Genomic DNA, 22,786 nt, shown 5'->3' on the forward strand with positions numbered 1-22,786 from the left:
AGACACATTTGAATGAGGTTTTAGTGATTCTTTTTTCTTAAGGGCTGGTGCCACCAACTGAACAACTTGGTAGCACCAGTGCCACCTCTCTCAAATGTTAGTCTAGAGCCCTGTTTGTTTGCATGATTTAACATGATTGCTTAACTTTTCAAAGCATTTCAGATTTTTTGCACAGTTTCCACCTGCAGGATCGCATTTCAATTGACGTCAACTCACGAATTCACTGTCAAACCACAAACTTAAAAGTATACGAAAACCACTAAACCACCCGAACCACGTATAAAATCCACAATACCTTTGCATTTTCTGCTGTATAGAAACCTGATGACTTTTGCTTCCATGTGCTCACACAGTCCCAGCCAGCAGTAGAGAGGAGAGGTTCAGGATCTGACAGTCTCGGGGCTATGATACCCAACTGCCCGGCTGTATTGTGCTTTTACGCTGAGAGCACACTTTCAGTCTGACATCATAGAGAAGTGGGATTTCCATGGCCCCTGTGTCTCTACAAGCTCCTAACACAACAAACTCACAAACTTCCCTCCAGACTGCTGGTGTGAATGAACTTTTACAGTTGAGCTGTATTCCAAGTCGGTAAAAATAACCAGTCGGTCCCTCATTCAGGCATGCTTTGTCAAACATGTGTCAATACCACTGACGCTGTAATTTTCTTCCCTCCGTATAATTTATGAGGATAGGAAGTGAGTCAGTGGTGCATTGTAATGCCTCAGATCTCAAAGGGAAGCCTGTAATTTTAGCAAAAGGCAAAGTGCATCTAAACACGCAAACACGGTATGAAGCAGCATGGTCGGTCAACCCGCTGGGTTTTCATAATGACATTATGACCTTTTATTGAGATAAACGTAGAGACTAAAAAAATCAACTGCTTGTGAGGGTTGTGCATCTGGTCATCGTTGAAAAACAGGAACTGAGAATGTCTTTTAAAACTTCCAAATGCAATAAAAAGACACAGAATTCAAGTTCAATTCTGAGGACGTGGTACTAAAACCGTCAACATCATGTGAGGGATGAATAAATCAGTACAAATCAATACAAATCAATACAAACTTTGACTTTATAAACTTTTGAAATATAAGGGATTCATCTCTAAATTTTGCTGAATTTTAAATGATGGTACCCCACCCAGTGTGGTCAAGCCCACTCTTCTGTGGAGATCTCTCAAAGTGAAACTCAAGTCAGGAGTTCTGCATTTGTCAGGGGCTCATCAAACGCTTCCCAAGTCTGGGAAATACTGTACCAGTTCTGAGCTATTCTGAGTCTACTCATAGAGTGAAATACACAGCTACACAATCATTGAAAGGCTATAAACTCTCTTCAGTTCATTTCCACAGGAGCTCCACTGGGTGTCTGAACCCATTTTGATTCACTCTATGAATTATAAATTAATAAAGAGCTTTAGAAATATAGTATGTCCTCTGTAACATTTAGGCCGGGTTTGAGTCCAGTCTGGGACGCGACCAGATTACTCTCCACCTCTCTCATTCAATTTCCCTGTCCTTCTTGACTGTTCTATAAACAAAGGTTAAAAATAAAAAAATCATTCCTGTGCCAACCAGATGTGCTTTTATTACCAAAACCTTTCATATTTCTGTGTTTACATGGACATTATGTTACAGACCCTAATGTCTTACAAATGAAAACAAATCTCAACTTTCAAACCCGTAAGACTTTCTTTTTCTGCAGAACACAAAAGAAGATATTTTAAAGAATGCTGATAACCGAACAATGGCAGTACCCATTCACTCGTATAGGTTTTGTGTCCATACAATGGAAGTCAATGGAGTGCAGTGTTGTTTAGATATCAACTTTCTTTAAAATATTTTCTTTTGTGTTTTGCAGAAGAAAGAAAGTCATACAGGTTTGAAATGACAAGACGTGAGTAAATGATGACAGAATTTTCATTCTTGGGCGAACTATCCCGTATCAAGCTCCTGAATTAAAAATCATAATGAAATACTACATGGTCTTAGGGTTGTGCAAAGAAAATAAAGAAATACAGTAGCCACAGTATTCACATAGAACTGGTAAAACATTCACAAAGAAGGCTAGATTATAAATACAGTTTTTTGAGGACTGTGAACGACACACAGACCATTTTGCGAGATGTAAAGACTAGGGCTGAAACGAATACAAAAAATCATAGAGGCAAATTTTGTAGCCTCGAAGCCTCGTTTAATCCATTTAACTACAGTACACACGGAGCGCTGCGTTTCCCCACGGACCGTTATTACTGACGCACAGCCCGCTAAATGTTACAGGGTGAGACACGCATTTTAGTCTGTTCACACATATTTCTCATGCTGATAAATATGTGATAGCTTATTGAAATGGTGAACTGCTATTTTACTTAGTTTTAGTCTATTTTGCGAGTGAAACTTGTTTTCCGGCTGCATTGAGTCCATCAAACTAGATGCGGAATCCTGTTATTTACACATGTCGTCTGTCTGTTCTGCGTGTCTGAGTGAATGAACTGCACAGTTTAACGTGCTACACGCGTGATGCTCATGAATTTGTCTGCGTCTGCGCTTTATGAGGACATGAACACATGAACTTCATCTCCAGAGTTGCTCTGAGAGTTTATTTAACGAGTGAAGAAACAGACATAGTAAAAAATAAGCGTCTTCCGACAACCTGCCAAAATAAAAGTCATAGGCTATATATTACTATTTAATAGTAAAAAAAGGAAACTAAAACTAATTTATATAAACTAAATGTATCATGCATAAACTGAAGTTAGTTGCTTACCTTTGAAATTATTCTTTCTATTTTTATTCATGTTTCTTATTTATATATTTGTATTATATTGCATTTTGAATTGAATATGGCAATGGAATGTACTAAATGGGTTTAGTTTTCACAGATGTTAATGTATGCAATTTCAGCAATAAAAACTTTAATTGTTCTAAAAAGGAAACAAATTAGTTGTTTTACTCATTTTAAGAGACCTGTCTTATTTTCTCTTGTATATTTAGTATTGCTTTTTAATAAAGAAAAAGTACTTATTATCCGAATACCCGATTAATCGATGGAAAAATCAGTAGAATACTCGATTAGTAAAAGAATCGATAGCTGCAGCCCTAGTAAAGACTAAAGAAGACGAAGAAGCACTTCCTATTTTAATTTTTATTTATTTATATTTACAACCAACAGAACATTCACAACTGATAAACGTTTCAACATTTTCAAGATTTAATAATACATGTTAATGTAAGAATGCTCGTAAACAGAAAATGGGAGTATGTCATGAAATGACATAAGATTTTAGGTACAGAGGCCTAGACATGATGAGACCACAATGAGATCCTGACGAGTCATCAAAAGGAAAAATAAATGATTCATTCTTATCCAAAATCCTCTTACATTAGAAGGTTGCCTGTTGCTTGGTGGTACATTACACAAGTGAAAAAAAACAGTTTCACTTTAGCAGTTCGTAACAACATCCAAAAAAGCCACTCTTCCTTAGAAGCGATTCACTTAAGAGAACACTTGGTTGTTCCACTGAATTATGAACAAGTTCAATTGACCTTGATTCAAACAGCCTGTGCCTGATTGAGAAGCATTAGTCAAGCATGTCCTAAACATTAAGACGACATTAAAGCTTAACCCATGTCAAAGTAATCAGACTGCAGTCTCATTTGCTGAACATGCATTATATAACGACATAATTGCATAGCTGTATGGCGCTCTTTCAGACACAGATGTTGCCTTTTCATGCGGCCAGCGTGCCACAAAGAAGTGACTGGGGTTTCATTATAGACCAGAACAAAACACAGCGTTGGGTAATACCTACTATGGTCTATGAACAGCATCCTGCTGAGATTTCTGCTCAGTCTGGGTATTAGACAGGCATGTATTATTGATTCTGGTGCCTCTTAGTTAGAGGCGGAAGGGGGGGTTGAGTGTGAAACAGAATGACAGACGAGCTGGCGTTAGACAAAAGAGGAACAAGGAACCAAAGATCATCATATGGAGATGAATGTTGTACACACACAAAATCTGACATCATTTAATGACTGACCACATTTAAACGTAAAGGGATAGTTCACCCAAAAATGAAAACACTGTCATCATTTACTCACCCTCTTGTCATTTTGAACCTGTATGACTTTCTTACTTCCGCAGAACACAAAAGAAGGTATTTTGAAGAAAGTTGGTAGCCGAACAGCGCCGGCATCCATTCCCTTGTATTGTATGGACACAAAACCAATGCAAGTGAAAGCGGGTCATACAGGTTTGAAATGACAAGAGGGTGAGGAAATGATGACAGAATTTTCATTTTGGGGTGAACTACCCCTTTAAGTGATTCTTAGAAATCCCTAAAAATGTTGGCCTGAATGGTTCGCATGACAAACTAAACCCCCTACGCTTTCATTATAGAGAAAAGTTCAGACACTTCTCCATTTGTGTTCTGCACAATAAGAAAGCCAATCGAAGTTTCTTCAACCTGAGGGTGAATAAATAATGTCAACATTATAATTTTCAGTTGAACCATTCTTTTTAAAACGCATGTTTATAAAAACTATGGTTTTAAGTCCAGTTCACTGGACTGTAATCTGATGGTACAGCCTCTTCCAGGCCAAATCTGCCCTCCTTCCCTTCTTATCCCAGCTGTCACTATGCTCATTTCCCTGAAAGCGTCTCGGCCGGCTACCCGAAAAACCACACCCCAAATCTGTCATATCTCATTACAAGCCCTGGCCAAGGGCACCAAACTCCAGGCTGGTTGCCAGAGCTTAGAAATCACCAGGAGGTAGACAGCAAGACTGCTGTCCTTAAGAGACGGTCTTCCGTGTTCTCAATTCTGGACCGCTGGGGTGCCATGGTGACTAAGAGGGGGAGATTAGTGCCACAAAGACATCTCAAAGGGGTTTGTGGACAACACTTACTGGGAGGACAGGAAGGGTTAAATTCATGTGCATTCAAAAACAATGCATAAACAACACAGCCTGTTGTCACATTAGTCATCCTCACAAGGTTAAGTGCATGTCTGAGGTATTCCCTGTGGCAAACACACTGACGTATTTAAAGGGGTCATATGGCGCGAATACATGTTTTTTTGTGTCTTTGTTGTGTTATAAGTTGCCCATGCATATGTTAAGACACGTAAAATTGCAAAAATTAAAGTGTCGGAACAAAAGATGCACTCTATCTAAAAGCGAATGCTCACCCAGACCGGCCTGAAACGCCTCGTGTAACCACACCCCCACAAATCTACGTCAGTTCATGGTATGATTTGATGCCAAAATGTATACGCCCAAATGTATATGCAAGTAAGGTGGCCGTACCTGTCAGTACAATTGCTTTGGAACCTGATGTTACAAATATGGTAATACTCTTGCAGTATTCGACCAATCACTGGTTAGCTGGCCAATCATAGCGCGTGTTTCAGAGAGGAGGGGCAAAGAGGAGATACAAACATGCACGCTATGTGGAAAATACAGTGTTTTCGAACCTTAAATCGTGTATACACATTGCATTACATCTAAAACAAATGATAATATTAGTTTTAGCCGTGTCATATGACCCCTTTAATAAATTATGAATTAAAACACCTAAATTGACTATAGTCTATATTTTTGCAGATATCATCCCTGGAGTTCCTATCAAGGAAGATAATAAACATCTTACGTTTCCATTCTGTCAGTAAAGTTCTGGCAGTATTGGCCCTGTCTCAGCAAAAAAGTGTGTCAGCAATATCAATGGGTTTTTCATCAAAAAAATCTTACTAAAAATGCTGAGGAAAGATATTTTTACTTAAAGTGATAGTTCACCCAAAAATGAAAATTCTGTCATCATTTACTCACCTTCTTGTCATTACAAATCTGTATAAATTTCTTTCTTCCACAAAACACAAAATAATGATTGCAATCTTATTGGATGTATACGTCAAAGGTGAAGTTCATAACATTCACTACGCATAAAGCTTTGAGCTTTACGCTTGGACAAACTTTCTGTAAAGCAAGCCTGGTTCTGTTCATATGCTGTTTGGGGCCATTGTGGACAACTATACTGCATTTTTGTCTCACAGCTGGGTGTGAGAAGACAGCAAGGAAGATTTATACATTTGTGCATTTGATAAAAACAGCATTGTGCAGCTTTGAGTCAGGCTATTGTCTTCTAAACACTTATGAGATACAATAAAAAAGGTCTGAAAGGGAGCAGTTGTTTCCAGGAGGCTGGATGGATGGCGTATACGGTTTGCGTCACCAAAGGCAGCTTGAAGGAAAATCCTTCATTCAGCAGAGCAAACAGGAAGCAGAAGGGACCCAACAGGAAGTCATGTTGTGCAGCATGTTATAGAAAGACGGAAGGAGGAGGAGTTATAGAGCCAACTTTACAATGCGTAAGAGGATCTGAACCAAAACTCCAGGGAGAATGGGAAGAACAGCTGGCTGGAGTGAGATCACCCACCTGAGCTGTAGTGTGAGCCCAAACTACAGTGAGGATGAAAGAATGTATAGGTTTTTTTCCCGTCACATTTTCTGGGTCCCCAAATTGGTCTGTCCATCATTTAATAATATATTTCAGCAGGATGGATTATATTAGTTCCAGACATGCCAAACCTAATCCTCAATTGAAAGATGCATTCTTCATCGAGGGAACGGGGGGACAGGAAATTTAGGGGGGATACGGTTTCAGGAGAGGTGGAAGGAGAAAAATAAGGAGGACAAAATGGTCTCAGCAACATTTTGTATCCTCACTGCACTTTTCCACCTTTAAATACATCTATCGAAAATGTTCATGCCTTATATTAATTCTCATAACCTGGAAAAAATAGTTTGATTTCCAGGTTTTCTATGATCATGGGAACCCTGCAGGAATTGGAAAAATCAAGGGAAGGAGGAAAATTACTTAAATCTTATAAGCTTGTGATAAATGATACGGTTGGAGCATTATGGCACCATTACACGTCAACTGTCATTATCCTGATGAGGAAGAGATTGTTTGCGCCATGAGAATCACTTTAAGGATGTGTAACGGTGACTCTAACGGAAAGCGTGTGTTAAGTTGATGAGAGATGGAGGAAAGACAAAGAGGAAAACCAGGCACATGAATGAAACCACGCTGACATGCCAACATCTACACCAATGAACATCAGAACGAATAGATGAAAAGAGACACACTCCCATTAGAGAGCAGCTGTCAGGACAAAATAAACATCTTGGAGGAACAAAAGAAGAGGAAGCGTGTGTGTGTGTGTGTGTGCATGTGTGACCTAAGGCTAAAAAATAAACTCAATCTGACAGAACATTATCAAAGCCTTAATTCCCCTCAATTTCCATAATCAAACCTGTTACCGTGGAAACCAAAGTCTACGTGAAGACTGAGGGGAGTGTGGCTGAACATCAGAATCACTCAAGAGAATTCCCTTGATAAATCATTGAAACATTTACAGGAGATAATTGCCCAATGATGGTGACCCATATTTTCTGTTCCACGGATAACCCGCTTCAGTGTGAATGAATGAGCAAACACAGCATTGAAATTCCTTCAGGAGAGAGAGACTATCGGGAACATGGAAAAACAATTGTCACCTATGCATACAATGTAAAATGTAAAGATCCCACACACATACATGTGACAGGATTGTGTCACTTGAAAAACATCTTAGGTCAGAGATGTGGCTTTGTGGACAATGCTCCAGACATGTTGTGTAACATTGCCTCACGAACCCAAGATCGAGTCTGGATCCTGTTGTCCTCTCTCTTCCCCTATTGCTCCCTGTGTCTCTTTGCTATGCTCTTAAAATAAGCGGCAAAAAATGTAACTTAAGATGTTTCAAAAATGAAAATCTTTCATCATTTACTCACCCTCATGTCACTCAAAACCTGTATGACTTTCTTTATTCTGCAGAACACAAAAGATATTTTGAAGAACATTGGCAACCAAACAACAATGGACCTCATTGACTTCCATTGTTTGAACAAAACCACCGAGACATTTCTGAAAATATATCTTTTATGTATTCTACAGAAAAAAAGTACAGTTTTGGAATGACAAGAGGATGAGTAAAAAAATGCAAGAATTTTCATGTTTGGTTGAATTATCCCTTTAAAAAAGGAAAACACATTAGAACAGACATATTGGATGAAGTAACAAACTAAATGGTGGAAACAAAAAATGGAATATACACTAATAATAATAATTAGAGTATCTTGATTCAGACAAGGTAAACTGATACGGATCTAAATCTGTAAAAAATAAAAGAATGTCGCTTATACGTCTATTGATCTGTCTGCAATGGTACTGGAACTGGTAAAAACAGAAGATATTTAAGTCGGCTAGCTTACACAATACCCGTGGAGATCACTTCACAGTTTCATGGCAGACGTTCAGGGCATTCCAACGCTGGTCCAATGAAAACATCTGGGGAATGGAGGGCAGCTCTACCTCCCTGGTAAGTTTGTCAAGAATGAGCCAACTGGGAATGTACCCACTCCGCGGGATGACATTTCTCTCATAAAGACTTGTTCTGTACTGTAGCTGTGCAGCTCAGGTCAGAAAATATTAACCCGTTTCAAGATCATATGACCAGCAGCCTGCCTAAAAAATGCACAGCGGGAGGTCATATGATATTTGAAAACTGCAAGAACGACTGAATGAAACCGACTTGAAATATATGAGAAACCAAAGAAACTTCCAAAACTAGTGGATTCCATGTCCTAGTCTATTCTTGTTTATTGAGGCATCGGGCCAATACTCTGGGTATGAGTAGAGAGGAAATTCTTTGGCTGTAAGGAAAACAGAAGTCAACCTTTACTCCAGTCTACAAGCCAATGATGATCGCAAACCGTTTCACAGCTTCGCTGTCCTCTGTTGATTGTGCAACATTGATGTTAATGATCGAGCGCCAGGGTCTGCTGCTGGACTTCTTCAATTAGCGATTGGCACATGGTTGGGTTAACACTTTCAACAGTCCATTAACAAACAGCGACTACTGAAGAGGAAGTTATGGACAAGTCATTGGGGTCATTTAAAGCTTTATGTGGTCGATTGGCTTTGAAATATCGCTTTTAAAGTTAAGCACAACATGAGCGAGTTCTGAATAACTTTATGATAAAAAACAAATTGGTAAATCATTAACTGGTGAATCATGCATTTTGACAAACACCCAACAACCAAAATGATATGACATTTTCTTGTTAAATGTATTTCTGTATGTAATGTATGAGCTGTGGAAAGCATCATACACTACTGACAAAGACTAAAAGTCAATTGAGTCAAGTTTGTGTTTCTTTGAACATTGCTTGAATTTCTATTGCGACAGCAGCCCAACAGCAAAGATCAGTAAAGGCATCTGCTTACACCACATATTCTCACAAGAGTTCTCAATAAATGTCTTTTCTGTCTGTGACATTGCCAGAGGAGAAGCAAAGCCAATTAGCAAGCACAGCAAATGACGGGTTGCTTAATACACAGAGAATGAGAAGAGGAGATGTGTGTGTGCGGGTGTGTGAGTTTCACAATCTGCTGTACTTTTCTCTCAGATTCCTATCTGACAAATAAAACCTTTCATATTTCGTCAGAATATAGTCTCACTTTACAGACAAACCGAAAGGAGAAGAACACAGAGATATCTCTCCTATGTCTTGCCCGAGATATCCACAACAACATCAGCAATAATAATGAGCAATAAATCACACCCTATTTAACCTCAGCCTGTAAAACACATGGTTTTGGGAACATGGACAATAAATTTAATCTCATCTGTTGGCTTTGCGCTACATTGAACCTTCAATAACGCCGTCTCTTGGCTTCATGTCTTTAAAACGCTTGATTTTTAAGAGAATTGTTGGTGCTTGTGGCAGATCTAGTTTTCAGTATGATTTGGTGGCTGGTGTGGGAGGTTGTGTGTTAACCAGCTTCCCTCCATTTTACCTCTAAATTCTACTAATGTGTTTTTCCTCCCATTTAGAGGTCACATGTGAGCCCCAGCGGTCTTCAATCAAATCAATTAAAGGAAACCCCTCATGACCCAAAACCCCTCCCCGCCACAAGAATAAACGTGTGCGCGTGTGTGAGACTGTGTACTGACTCCGCCCCTTGAGTGTGACTGACAACCACAACTCCCAGAGTCCCAGGCAACCAACGAGAAGGCCATTCCTTTTTCCTCATATTTTGGGAAATGATCAGAGACATGTCTGAAATGAATGCTGCCTTCACATGCTCTCGGAAATTCGATAATTCCCACTTCTACCCGGAAGTAACGTCTGGATTTAGTAACATTAAAACCTTACAAGTGTCTGCTAACATTAAATGAGCACCGTTCCATAAATTATTTCTGGGTTGAAGTGGGAATTTCCAAGAGCACATGAAGGCAGCATTAATCCTAGTGTTCTTCTTGCTACATACTTAGCAGAATACACCCATGTTTCCGGCATTCTGATTACTCACTGAATTAGCATCTGACTTACTCATTGACAACATACAGTAAGGTAATGCTTTGCTATAATAAAAGGCCTTTTAGTTTGTTTTGTTTAGAGTTAAAACTCATTATGGGGGAACAGACAACAAATACAGTGCATGCTACACACATTTGCATACTATGTGAAGCATGCAAACAAATACTGTTGAGAAACAAGACACAGACAGCTATGGCTAATACTATCCCTACTTCATAGTAGTGTTTAAGTGTTTTACAGTCTAATAATCTACTACATTTTGCTGTTCTGTTGAAGTCTGTGTTTAAATATACTGCTTGGACATTAATACACTGCTTCACATCCCGCCTGTGCATAAAATTACTCTAAAAGGAAAACACCTTCGGTAATAATGTTGCCGATCTGTTTATGCCCATGAGTTGACCTTCTGTCAGACTTCATGCTTTGTGTCACTGGTGCCACTTCCTTACCTCACCCAGCCACGAGCGGACACGGCCATCTGTGATGCAGTCTGGTCTCCTGCTCCACTCCCCAGTGTGCCATGTACAGCATCACTCCTTCTACACACCGTAAAACCAGCCAGCCATCTGGCAAGACAGATAATGTGGCCAGGAATTACAGGATCGCGTGCCGCTTCCTCACACTAATATACCGTGACCAGGTTAGTATGGAAAAGATGAAAGAACATCCAATAATAAACTAATTATGCACATAAGGGATCATTTCGGACATTAGCAGCAATTTTATCCGAGTCGATTTGGAAAATAAAATATCTTTCTTCTAACCTAGCAATCACACAGAACACCTTAGCAACCACATACCAATGACCTGGTAACCAGCCACAGCATCCCAGCATCAAGACGGTGACTTTTGCAGAGACAAGCAGCATGGAGAATAGTGCAAATCTAGTTGAACTTAAAATTTCACAACGCTTCTTTGTCATTGGGTGACAAACCCTGAGCCTGTCTGCAATGACAGCTTTTTGACATGGGGTGCTTATCTATGAGAAGTGTGATATTAATGAACAGCCTTCTCTATCAAACCCCTCACTGGTGAAAAACAGCATCTTATCAAGCGGAAAGAGGATCAGACTAACGGTAGCATGAAAGGAGTGAGGAGACGATTGAAACCAATGATCTGTTCAAACAGATGTTAAAGGAAAAACCCAAAGCTTTCGCACAAATCCTTTGGAGCATCGGGCAGCTGCACAATTTTCCCTCCCACATACAGACAACTCATTACTAACACTTAACACACATATGCAAATGCAGAACTCCGCCATAAGGCCCAATGTTCTTAAAACACTGTCTCAGTCTGTGTTTACAAATGGACAACGCATAGTAATCAGCTTTCCCGTCCGTCCGGGGATTTGAGAGGGGGTGTGTTAATCCAGCCAGCTTTGGCAGGAAGTGGTTTAAGAAACAGCCGTGCGACAAACTCGCAGGCGGGTACATGAGCAGCACGTATGAGTATGGATGCAGGGTTTGGAAAAAAGAACAGCCACCCGTCTTCCGTAAGTGACAGAGAAGGCAGAGGTCAAGCTCAGAATCTACAAAACCTTGATCTCGATCTTCAGACCTCATGAATTGCGTTGTACTTGTACTGTGCACTGAAAGTCCAAACAATGCTTTATGCTTGACACAGACAAACAGTAGGTGAAACATCTTCAATGAATAAGCACATATTGATGTTTTACAAGGACATTTTGGCTTAGAACTAAAAGAGATAACTGGCAAATGCGTCTGTTGGCACTACAGATAAAATTGAAGGTGCTTGTCAGCCGATTCACATAAAATATATTGACTTTTCAGAATTTCTTTGGCAATACCCATGCATGCATAACACCTTGTGGCATAAACTGGAATGCCAACCACAAGCACCCAACATCATGGACCAGTGTTGGGTAAGTTACTCTGAAAAAGTAATTAATTACTAGTTACTAATTACATATTCAATAGTGTAATTAGATTACTGTACAAATTACTCTCTCCAAAAAGTATTTAGTTACTTATTACTAATTACTTTCTATATCCTACATCAACCTTGATGAGTTAAGTGATTGAAGGATAGACATCAAAAGGCTCTTTTAATTCATTCAAATAAATAATATTAAACTACATAAAGTACTCTTATTAACTGACCAAAGTATTACAAATGTGAGAATTATACATTAAAGCACAGATTTTAAAGTTAGACTTTGAATTTTGATGTCAATTCCACTATTGCACACACATATATTACACAAAGTATTTAGTTTAATTACATCAGAAGTAACTGTAATTAAATTACAGATTAAATAAGAGTAATCCCTTACTTTACTTTTCAAGGGAAAAGTAATTAAATTACAGTAACTAATTACTTAGTAACTAGTTACACCCAACACTGTCATGGACCTCATGGATGCTCTTGTGCCCAATGGGAAGCAAATCTCCACAGCCATGTTAGACATATAGAGAAAAGCATTCCTAGAGGAATAAAAGCTGTTATAGCAACAGAGAGAACCAACGCCCTATTACCATCCATGCTTTTAAAATTAAAAGTCCAATAAGCACATATGGGTGTTGACAGAGGTTTGGCTTTGTAATATACTGTATATTCACATCACATGCTGCGTTTTTCACAGAACTGAATGCACAATGTTTCTTTAATCCTACAGAGGATTCCTGGAAAGGCATGATGCTTTTATAGTTCTTCTAAAATCAGAAAAAAATCAGAAGAATGAACGGAGAGCGGGACAAGAAAAAGAGAGCAAAGGATTGATATTGACAGGTCCTGTTTCTTTCTCATAAAGCCTTTGTAGCGAGGAAGGCGGGGCGAGAGCCGTGGGGCGAGTAAGGCGGGGCCGGCGGCGTAAGTGGCAACGAGTGTCAGCTGTGCGACCGCCGGTCCCCGCATGCCTCACGGGGGAGCTCGGGAGCATAAGAGGACGAGCGACCGGACCATCGAGAGAGAGGACCTGGGGCGAGTAAGGCGGGGCCGGCGGCGTAAGTGGCAACGAGTGTCAGCTGTGCGACCGCCGGTCCCGCCTTACTCGCCCCACGGCTCTCGCCCCGCCTTCCTCGCTACAGCCTTCTGCATGTAACAATTTCCTTTACTGGAGGAAACAGAGAATAGACCTTGGATGGTGTATTTTCTTATCCTGTTGACATATGTGTTTATCTTTGTTTAATTCTGCCTATGCAGTCAGAAAAACAATTAGACTTTTACGAAACCTATAACCTATTAGACTTCATATGTGGCAGTTAGGTTAAACTGAAAATATGAGAGGTGAAACCACATGCCATATCACAGTCTGTGATTTCACAGTTGCACGCAGCAGATGTTTATCGCATGCAGGCCTATGACTGTGCCTGAAGAAGAGACGTTGAGTCCAGAGAGGACGGTGTGGTGAAAGAAAGAAGCAAATGATATGGATCAGAGCGTATAGATGAATAAATGAGTTCGGAGCCAGGCTGAAAAGACGGGGGGTTCTTATCAGAACCTCACAATCCCATGCTGAAGATAACAGTGACAGCAGTGTGCGGTGGCATGCAGATACCATCACCCACCTCCAATCAAATCTACATCTACAGACAACAATGTCATCACATGAAAAAGAGCGAGGGAAAGTGGCACGGTGAGAAAAGAGGTGAGCCTTAAAGGGACAGTGTGCAAAAAACAGCCTTAAACACAATCACAAATACATTGATTGTTTCCAAAATAACCTGGTCTCCAATAGCCCCTGTCAACCATTGCTTGGACAAACAGGTCGCTGTAATGTTGCTCAAACATAAATACAGATCCTGTGTTCTCCCTTGTGCTCTTTTTACAAAAAAAGTGACCCTACGACTGGCTTACTTATAGTTGACTTTGCACATTAAATTGGAAAAGAAGAAAGTATTTTAAAAGTAAAGGTCACCAAAAAATGAAAATTGTATCGTAATTTATGAACCCTAATGTCAATCAAAACCTGTATGTGTGACTGTTTGTGGAACACAAGAGATATTGTCTGCGTAGTTCTGCAGAAGAAAGTCCATCCCTTGTGTGTTCATAGGCAAATTAATCATTTTTAAATGTTTAAAAAACGTTTTAAAAATGTACACTGAAAGGTATTGCTGCCATAAAACCATTTCACATGCACAGACATCTTTTTCATTCCTAACATTCCCCTCATCTCTCTTCTGATGTCTGTATTGATTAGAGATCAGACCAGTTTTTCATAGACAACACGCTCCATTGAAAAACTTTAAAGTCACCGTCTCTTTAAATGAGTACACGCTTAATGATCAAAACTACTAATACACAGCTTAGTCTGTTTAATCCTGCTACACAGTGAGCCACAAAGGGACAAATATGACCTCATACCTCTCTGCACTACATCTTCAAATAGTGCATTATGCTCAGGACAAGGGAACACTTACAGAACATTGTGCAAATTAACAAAATGGCCATTCTGGCTGGTGACCACCTGCAGTTAGATTAAGCCAGTGTCCTCAGAGTGGTCTGATGTTCCTTACGGTCTCAGCTCTCGGGTGATGTTTACGGGGTTGTGAGGTAAGCCGACGGGCACATCGCCCCCTCATTTCTCTGGACAGACTATAGCAATGCCTGCTTAGAAAGCAGAAATGAGATTAGCGGGGCACAGGACGGCCTGGTGCCCATTGTCTGCATGCATTATCACACCCACTCAGGGTGTTGACGGTTAGCCGTCGTTCTGCTGACGTATGCTGGGCCTTTGTGTGCCAGGTACGAGTCCAGAGATCCAGTGTGTCTCTTTCTTGCTGTCATACTCACAGACAGTGAACAGAGTCAAACATACACACATTTATAGTACACAATTATTTCGATAAATATAGCATAATAAATTATTAAATAAGCGCAACATAACAACAACAGACTAACCATAACCTGTTTTGTCTTGGTTTGCCAGTAAAATCTCTTTACATTTTACAACTACAATTATTTATTTAGCCTATGCTTTTATCCAAAGAATTTACAGCTGAGGAATCCACAGTAATACAAAAATAATGATATTAATATTTGTCTTCCAGATACACTAATATTTACTTTAAAGATAGTTCAATTGAATAATTAAGTTTATTTTTCTTACACCATCGGCAAAAACTTTTTCTAGTTTTAAGCATAGAAACCAAAAAGCTATTTGCCAATAATGTGAGCGAAATAAACATGTTCTCTGAAAAGAAATCTTATTATCTTTTTGTTTCTCATATAAACTCTCTTTTAGATATTTTATTGGAAAACAAGAGAAATAAAAATGTTTATTTATTTGTGAATTATTATTTTAATTAAGGTCATCCTTAAGAGAGGTTTTGACGGGTTTGTTCCCTGAAGCATCGAGAAGTAAACACTTGTGGGTCACAAAGTGGACTGAGGTGGGTTGCGAAAGGTCATGACACAATGACACAAAAACTGTTTAGTCCATTCAATGACCAGCAATGAGAAAAGGTTTTGACATATAACAAAGGAATATAAAAATTACCTTCTACTAAAAAAGAACTAATATGCATTTTCCCATATTTCAATTTAAAAATATTAATATTAAAATATTAATATTACCTGTCTAGGGGGTCCTGAAAAAAAACTCTTACGAAAATATCTCACACACTATATGAAGTGTTTAACACAATTTCAAATTTCAAAAGAGTATCTGTATTTAACAAAGCAATTTAACAGCTATTCCAAGAATCACTTTTTACATACAATGCAGTTTCAAGCAAGGGCAGCATTGAAAAAGCAATCACGTACTGGTTCTGCATGACAGCTGATAGTAAATCTACCTTTAACCTCACAGGTACTTACAAACTTAAAAAGCTACATACCTCAGCTGTATATTAACATCTTAATATTAGCCACACTTCTGCATGGTGGTGACTGGGTCATTTTAAACTTTGTAAGCTTGGAATATTGTTTCTCTAACCTGCAGTGTCACTTGGCACTGCCACGGTCACGGTCCAAAAGTGCATTAAAGTTTCAAAGCACAGCGCTGGCGAGACAGGCGTGATGATGATTTAGTAGCTGGGTAGAGAAGGCTTTAGAGACAAGCATCGTTTTAATACTACATAAATAAAGAGGTTATTAAATTACTGCGGTCAAAGCGGACGCGCCGCACACCCTGCGAAACTGTGCCATATGCTGAATTCCAGCAAGAGTGCGTGTTTGTATGAGGAACAGTGCTGGATTGTGTCGGTGAGCTGATGTGGACCACTGCGGTTCACCTGAGCTCAACACTTCGTGGTATATATCCTCTGAGAAAAGAGCAAACATTATAGTGTGAGAAAGTGTGTGTGCGTCTACACAAAAACAGCTCAAGTGTGCATTAGCAGAGACTTACATCCGAGCAAATATGAGCCTTGTGTCAACACACAAGCAAGAGCTTTTTTCCTAACATAGAGCTTTTATAATGGAAAGTGTGGCTGTGAAAAAAAATCACAATTTCCACACATGTAATGTAAGGTTTGATACCCATTCAAACAAACAAACCAATAAACAAAAATATATCCTTGTGCAACCAATTCGCAAACAGCTAAGACGTTATCACTCTGATTGAAGTAAAATGTGATAATTTGCTAAATAATGTGTAACAATAATGCTTTAAAGGAAACGTTCATCCAAAAATGAAAATTCTGTCATCATTTTCTCACCCTCTTGACAACGGTGGTACCCATCGACTTGCATTGGTTTTGTGTCCGTCCAATAGAAGTGAATGGGTACCGCCATTGTTCAGTTACCGACATTCTCCAAAATGTCTTCTTTTGTGATCTGAAGAAGAAAGAAAGTCATACTGGCTTGAAATGACATGAATGAGTGAGTAAATAATGACAGAATTTTCATTTTTGGGAGAACTATCAGCAGATGATGTTGTAAAATCCTTTAGTTATGGCAAACCATTATGCATATTTGCAGTATTTTGATAAATTGTCATTGTCAAACTTTTAACATATTCAATGTTGCTCTGCATCCACAATTAATCTCTGCTTTATGTTTAAAATACATGAGAAGCAGATTTTGGTCCAATCAGTTCTAAATGTGGGCGGAGCACCCAGCACAATCTAAACACAACTAACAAAGAAGTAAATGACTTGAGACAGCTGGTGTGAGATGTATGTATCGATTCTGATCCTGTCAAGAATGATCGCAAAAGACAACATCTAAACACGTTTAAAGATCAAACAGAACTCCAAACCATCTCCTAAAGTAATAACCAGAAAAACATCAACGTTAATAACATCAATGCAGAATATGAGATGCCCACAGACGTCAAATATACTATATTTATTACGCACAATTCAATTCAAACACAAAAAGATTAACCATATCCAATCAATCAAAATTCACTTGAGCTTCTGGTTTGTTTTAAAGTGATTGTCAAATACTGTAGCACAGGAACCTGATAGCTACTGGTCAACAAAACTGGCAGCATTTCAAATCATCTCTGGCCTCTCCAAACCAGGTGGTGTTCTAAACGCAATCTGATCTAAGGATGAGCTCTGTGACCCCGCTGGCAACATCTAATATAATAGAAAATACATTGTGAAAAATGCAATTGATTGTGCTTGAGGTTCTCGCATCGGGAACCAGAACGGTAAACAATTAGGGTTTGATCAAAACCGTCTCTAGGCGGTATTTTTATCTAAGGGATATAGAAGCGCCAGAGGAAGTGTTGGTACAGAGAGAATGACTAATGCTTTTAAAATGCTGTACAAAAGAACTTGAATTATAAATGTTTTTATTAAATATGCATTATACTGTATGGCAAGCAATATTTTTAATTCAGCATTGTAGGTTACATTTAAATATAACAAAACTTACTATTATTATAAATTTAAATTATGTCATTTTACAAAATTTTACTGCCATTTTTCACAGATTTATCATGTTTTAAATACAATGATAAAAAAAATAGTGCAAATGTACAGTCTTTTAATTTGAAACATGTAATTTTACATGAAAAAAATGACCAAGCCAGGAATTTTCACTTTTTTACGGGATGTTTTTACAGTGAAATATGGTAAAAAAAAACGTCAAATTACAGGAAGACTGCAAATGTACATAAAAGGTGTCATTTTAAAAACAACTATTTTACTGTATTTTTCTGGTGTCCCAGCTGCCAGAAAATTTCAGGAGTTTTTTTTCAGATTTTTTTACAGTGCAGGTGAATATGATGTGTCATATAAAATGTGTCAATGCGTCTAATTTCAGAATAAAGCTGTATATATCATGATAATAATGCATTTTGGATAGATATAAATATAAGTTCTAATAACATTTATAGACATGTCAAAAGCATTCTGAGTCACAAATGAAATTTTAAGTAGTTGTGGCAGTAGCTCACAAACCTGACTGGGAAACGAAGTAGACATCTGGCCTTCTGTGCTGTAACTCATTCTGAATGTAGCGGCATTTCCTTTGCTTAGACAAGGGCGACATTATAACTGCTGTAAAACTTCAAACCCTTCCTGCCGTCACACACAGACCTGCATTGTGCTGGCGGGCCCAGTCTGAAGTGCCCGAATCGGCAGGAACATGTGGAGGCTTTTCAGCGACTGCTGTTCTATTCCCTGACCCAGTGAATTTAGAGTCTCCGAGTTGCCAAAGTTCCTGGCAAAACATTTGCTTTTGAATAACCATGAGACAATCCAGAGTCAGACACTCTCAGGTACCATGAATAAATATAACGTTACTCATTCTAACATGGTTTAAAGTGACATTTATGTAGTTGGCATATGCTTTTATAAAAAAAAGAATGTGGTTACGGTACAAATAAAATACTGATTCTATAGAGAGGAAAATGTATTGCATCATTAGATGACGTAACGTTATACAGTCTTGTCATTACTCAAGGAGAACGTAGAGGGCACAGAAAAACAGCTGAATCAGAATTGGTTGTTTCAACCACCGCAATCTCTTAATCACCCAGCTGCCTCTGCTCTCCACCGCTCCTCACTCTCGGGTGGTATAACTCATCCCAGCAGCCTGCTGAGTGTGAGAGCGATTTAGTCACTCGAATGGGAAACAGCAGCACATCGCTGTAATGACTTGGAGAGCGGCACGTTTTTCAGGGCCGGGTGGCGGCTGCGACACTGCATCAGGGTGAAATACGACAGTCATTTAGGAATGGAGGAAAGCTCACAATCACCAGGGGAGACGGAGCTGCTGGGCCTAGGATGCGGCAGTCGCGATGGGCGTGGACTTTGTTGAAACAAAGAATATGAAAGCATCCTTTAAAAGGCCATTAGATTTAAACTATCCCTGGCTTGTTGCTAATTTCCAGCTCATGTTAGATGGATTGCTGGTGTCACACAATGCTGCGTTACACAAGGTGATGACAATATTGTGCTCACTTCATACTGCAGACACACAAACACACCGAAAGTAGGCCAGTGTGGACTGGAAGAGAGGACAGGGAAACTCACAACACCTCAGCAGAATTACACTGTGGAATGCTATAATAACTCTTCAAGACAAAACATATCCTTTGCAAGAAAAAAGTCAAGGAAGGGAGAAATTGTTCTACTTAGTAAATCTTTTTTAAGCATTCTCAAGGCAGTCGTGAGTCGTTTTGTTTTTTAATCTCCAATTATGAAATGTCTTGTATTGACTGACTGATATATTGACTAAGTTGAAATGTTTACTTAATTTTGAGTAAATTAATATTGCATACAACATGTTTATATGGTTTCAGTATCTGTCCTTGTTTATTTAAATTGCCACTGATCATGAATACCTTCTGAAACCCCGTATCTCCATATTTTCGCTTTAATTATTATATGATGTTTATTCATATTATTCATATATATATATATATATTCATATATAATTAATTTGCATCCTGTTTAGGAAAGATAAGTACAAAATGTATTTGCAAAGTTCATTTAATGCAGTAAATGCAACAGCTTTAGTAGATAAAACAAAATAAATGCACAAATTGTCAAATTGTTCCGTGGAATCATTAAGCATACTTTTATCTTCACTCTCAAACTCTAGCGGTTTTATTCATTGGTATTTCCTGACACGGACAACAATGCCGCCAATTAAAAACCCTTACATTTTAGACGCATTCTTTCATGTGAATGTGTGTGCAACTCTCAGAGTAACAAACCCCAGGACCAACATCTAAAAACAGATCTCGACCTGTTTTCTCATCGTGCATGAAAGGCATGCTGATTTATGGCTTGCACTGCAAGTTCTGCAATCCTCTGCAACTGATTTTATAAACTTTAAGATCCAGAGCAAATCCTTTCATCCCCCTCTCTCTTTTCTTGTTTTCTGGGGAACGTCTGGTGCCGTTCTATTTCCTGCAGCCGCAGGCGCAGAAAGCTGCAATGCAGGAGGGGGGCAATCAGGACACATTGTTCTAAATTACACCGCCTGTTTTTGTTTGCTTAATGAATTGCATGGCACCATAAGGTGACTGCAGGTGCTCTATAATGCCACAGCCTTCACTGGGAGACGCCAGATTTCATGCTGCAACATAAATGTAGACTGCAGAAACTGCAAGGATGTATTTTACACAGAAACAAGAGGGAGGGCGTGCGAATAATGCTGTGTAAAGCTTAGAATTTCAGTGCAAGAATCAGGGAGTGTGCTGCAGTTCAAGCACATTTAATAGTGTGGAACAGTGGGGTTATATCAGGAGGAATTTATCTGCCCTATGGGTTTAATCAGGGGTGGGTTGCTATGCGCTACAGAAAACTGAACAGCCATGTGTGTCTGCAGCAGGAGGCAACCGACGGATGATTATTTTTGACATTGTGAGAGAATCCTATGGCAATGAGATGATGAGAACCACAGTGAGGTCTATATCCCAAGACCTTTCCAATGTTACCAGGTGATATTTGATTTTTAGTATTTTGCAAATCTGCACAAAGATGATCCTCAATGAGTCTGAGAAAATAGTGAATCTATTTAGAATGCATAAAAAGCAGATCAGACATTAGAAATGTTTTCACTTACGGGCATTTGGTGGTGGTGTTGCTGTGTAATCTATGCATAACAACTCGAATAATTAGATTTATAAGCTCTGAATAGCCCCAGACTGCACACATGGTGGCAAAAAGCAATTTGGAGTAGCACAAACCCAGATTAGCCTGCTGTGATTATGATAATTATGCTAATGCTAAAATGTTTACTTGTGATTATCCACCGCTAATACGGGAATTTAGCATTTGGACATTTGTGGAAAAGTTGAATTGTTAGCCTTTGTCAAGTCAGCTAGAATCAACCAAAGACTTGAGATGAATGACACTTTATTTGTTTGTAGCGTTAGGTTTCCAGAGGCAACTAATAAGCCACAGGTAAAGTTGCTTAAAAGATCCACAGAGATGATTTAAACTTCCAAAGGCTTGAGAACACGCTGCTACCTACAACGGCTGGAAGACAGACGGCTTAGCCGAGCTCCTCAGCGACTGGCTTTCTGAATTTTGCATTGAAGATTCGGCATATGCCTCTATACTACAGTACTGTATCCTTGTCTGGGTGTCAAATCTACAATGAGACCAGAAGGCATTCTCCGAACCCAAGCAGTCATCAATAGCATGTTTTTCAAGACGGTTTAATGTGGTTTAGGATTATGGAAGACCCCTAAGTTGCAGGCTCCGAGGCAGGATATTAGATCAGCAGGAGGGGTGTTGTGAGACCGTCTGAGGTGGACCAGTTGAAGGAATGGGAAAAAGCAAAGTTGTTTATCTATTACTAATTTAAAGCTGCAATTTGTAACTTTTTGGGTTACAACTATACAAAATGATTGGGCAAGTATAGGACTCTATGAAATCCGTAATTTTTTCCAGAAATTTTGTTTAATTTTTTCCCAAATTCCGTTTTTTCCGACGTGAAAAAATACTTAAGTAAACTATGAAATTTATTTACAAAATATATTAAAAAGCTACAGTGGATACTTTGCACCATACAGTGAAAAAAGAGGGTATAATGTACTTAACTAGGTTAATAAACCATCTTACCAGTATACATTGTCTTTTTTCTTTCGTTTTCAGATCTACTTAAATGTAAGTATTATTTTTATAATTTTAGTAGCACTTTAACTTAAATTTACTAAAGTCAATAATATACTAAGTGGTCGATTTATTTAAAAAAAAATTGTGGGGACGTTGTGGTAAAATCTTAACTTATTCAAGTTAACCAGACTTTTATTTTGAAAGGTCGCTGCAAAGGTTGTTTGACAGCAGAGCCATTGAGAGAGAGAGTCGCGTCAACTCCGTTGACTCCAATGGAAGAGGTTTTTTTTACCGAAAGTGGAGGTTCGTGAAGGCTCTCAATAGTTCCCGGAAGTTACTAGTAACGCATGGAGCTGCGGCTAAACAGACCAACTGAGGTAAAATTTGAACCCATTTAAAGACGAAGCCACTTAATGAATAAAAACATGAATAAAA

General features: G+C 38.9%; 1 protein-coding gene across 3 annotated transcripts in view; it reads right to left on the reverse strand.

Moving 5' to 3' along the window:
• srgap2 (SLIT-ROBO Rho GTPase activating protein 2) overlaps positions 1-22,786 on the reverse strand; it is an 87,302-nt gene that overhangs the window by 44,732 nt on the left and 19,784 nt on the right. Inside the window, exon 1 of one of the 3 annotated variants that reach the window (XM_057361303.1) lies at positions 296-420. The exons of the other annotated variants lie outside the window; for them this stretch is intronic. Coding sequence (XP_057217286.1) covers positions 296-341 — 46 coding nt within the window. The 5' untranslated portion in view covers positions 342-420. Of the gene's footprint in view, positions 1-295; positions 421-22,786 lie in introns of those variants that run through there. 3 annotated transcript variants of the gene reach the window in all.

The sequence above is a fragment of the Triplophysa rosa genome, linkage group LG20, assembly GCF_024868665.1.
Source record: "Triplophysa rosa linkage group LG20, Trosa_1v2, whole genome shotgun sequence".
In the NCBI taxonomy this organism is placed as follows: Eukaryota; Metazoa; Chordata; class Actinopteri; order Cypriniformes; family Nemacheilidae; genus Triplophysa; species Triplophysa rosa.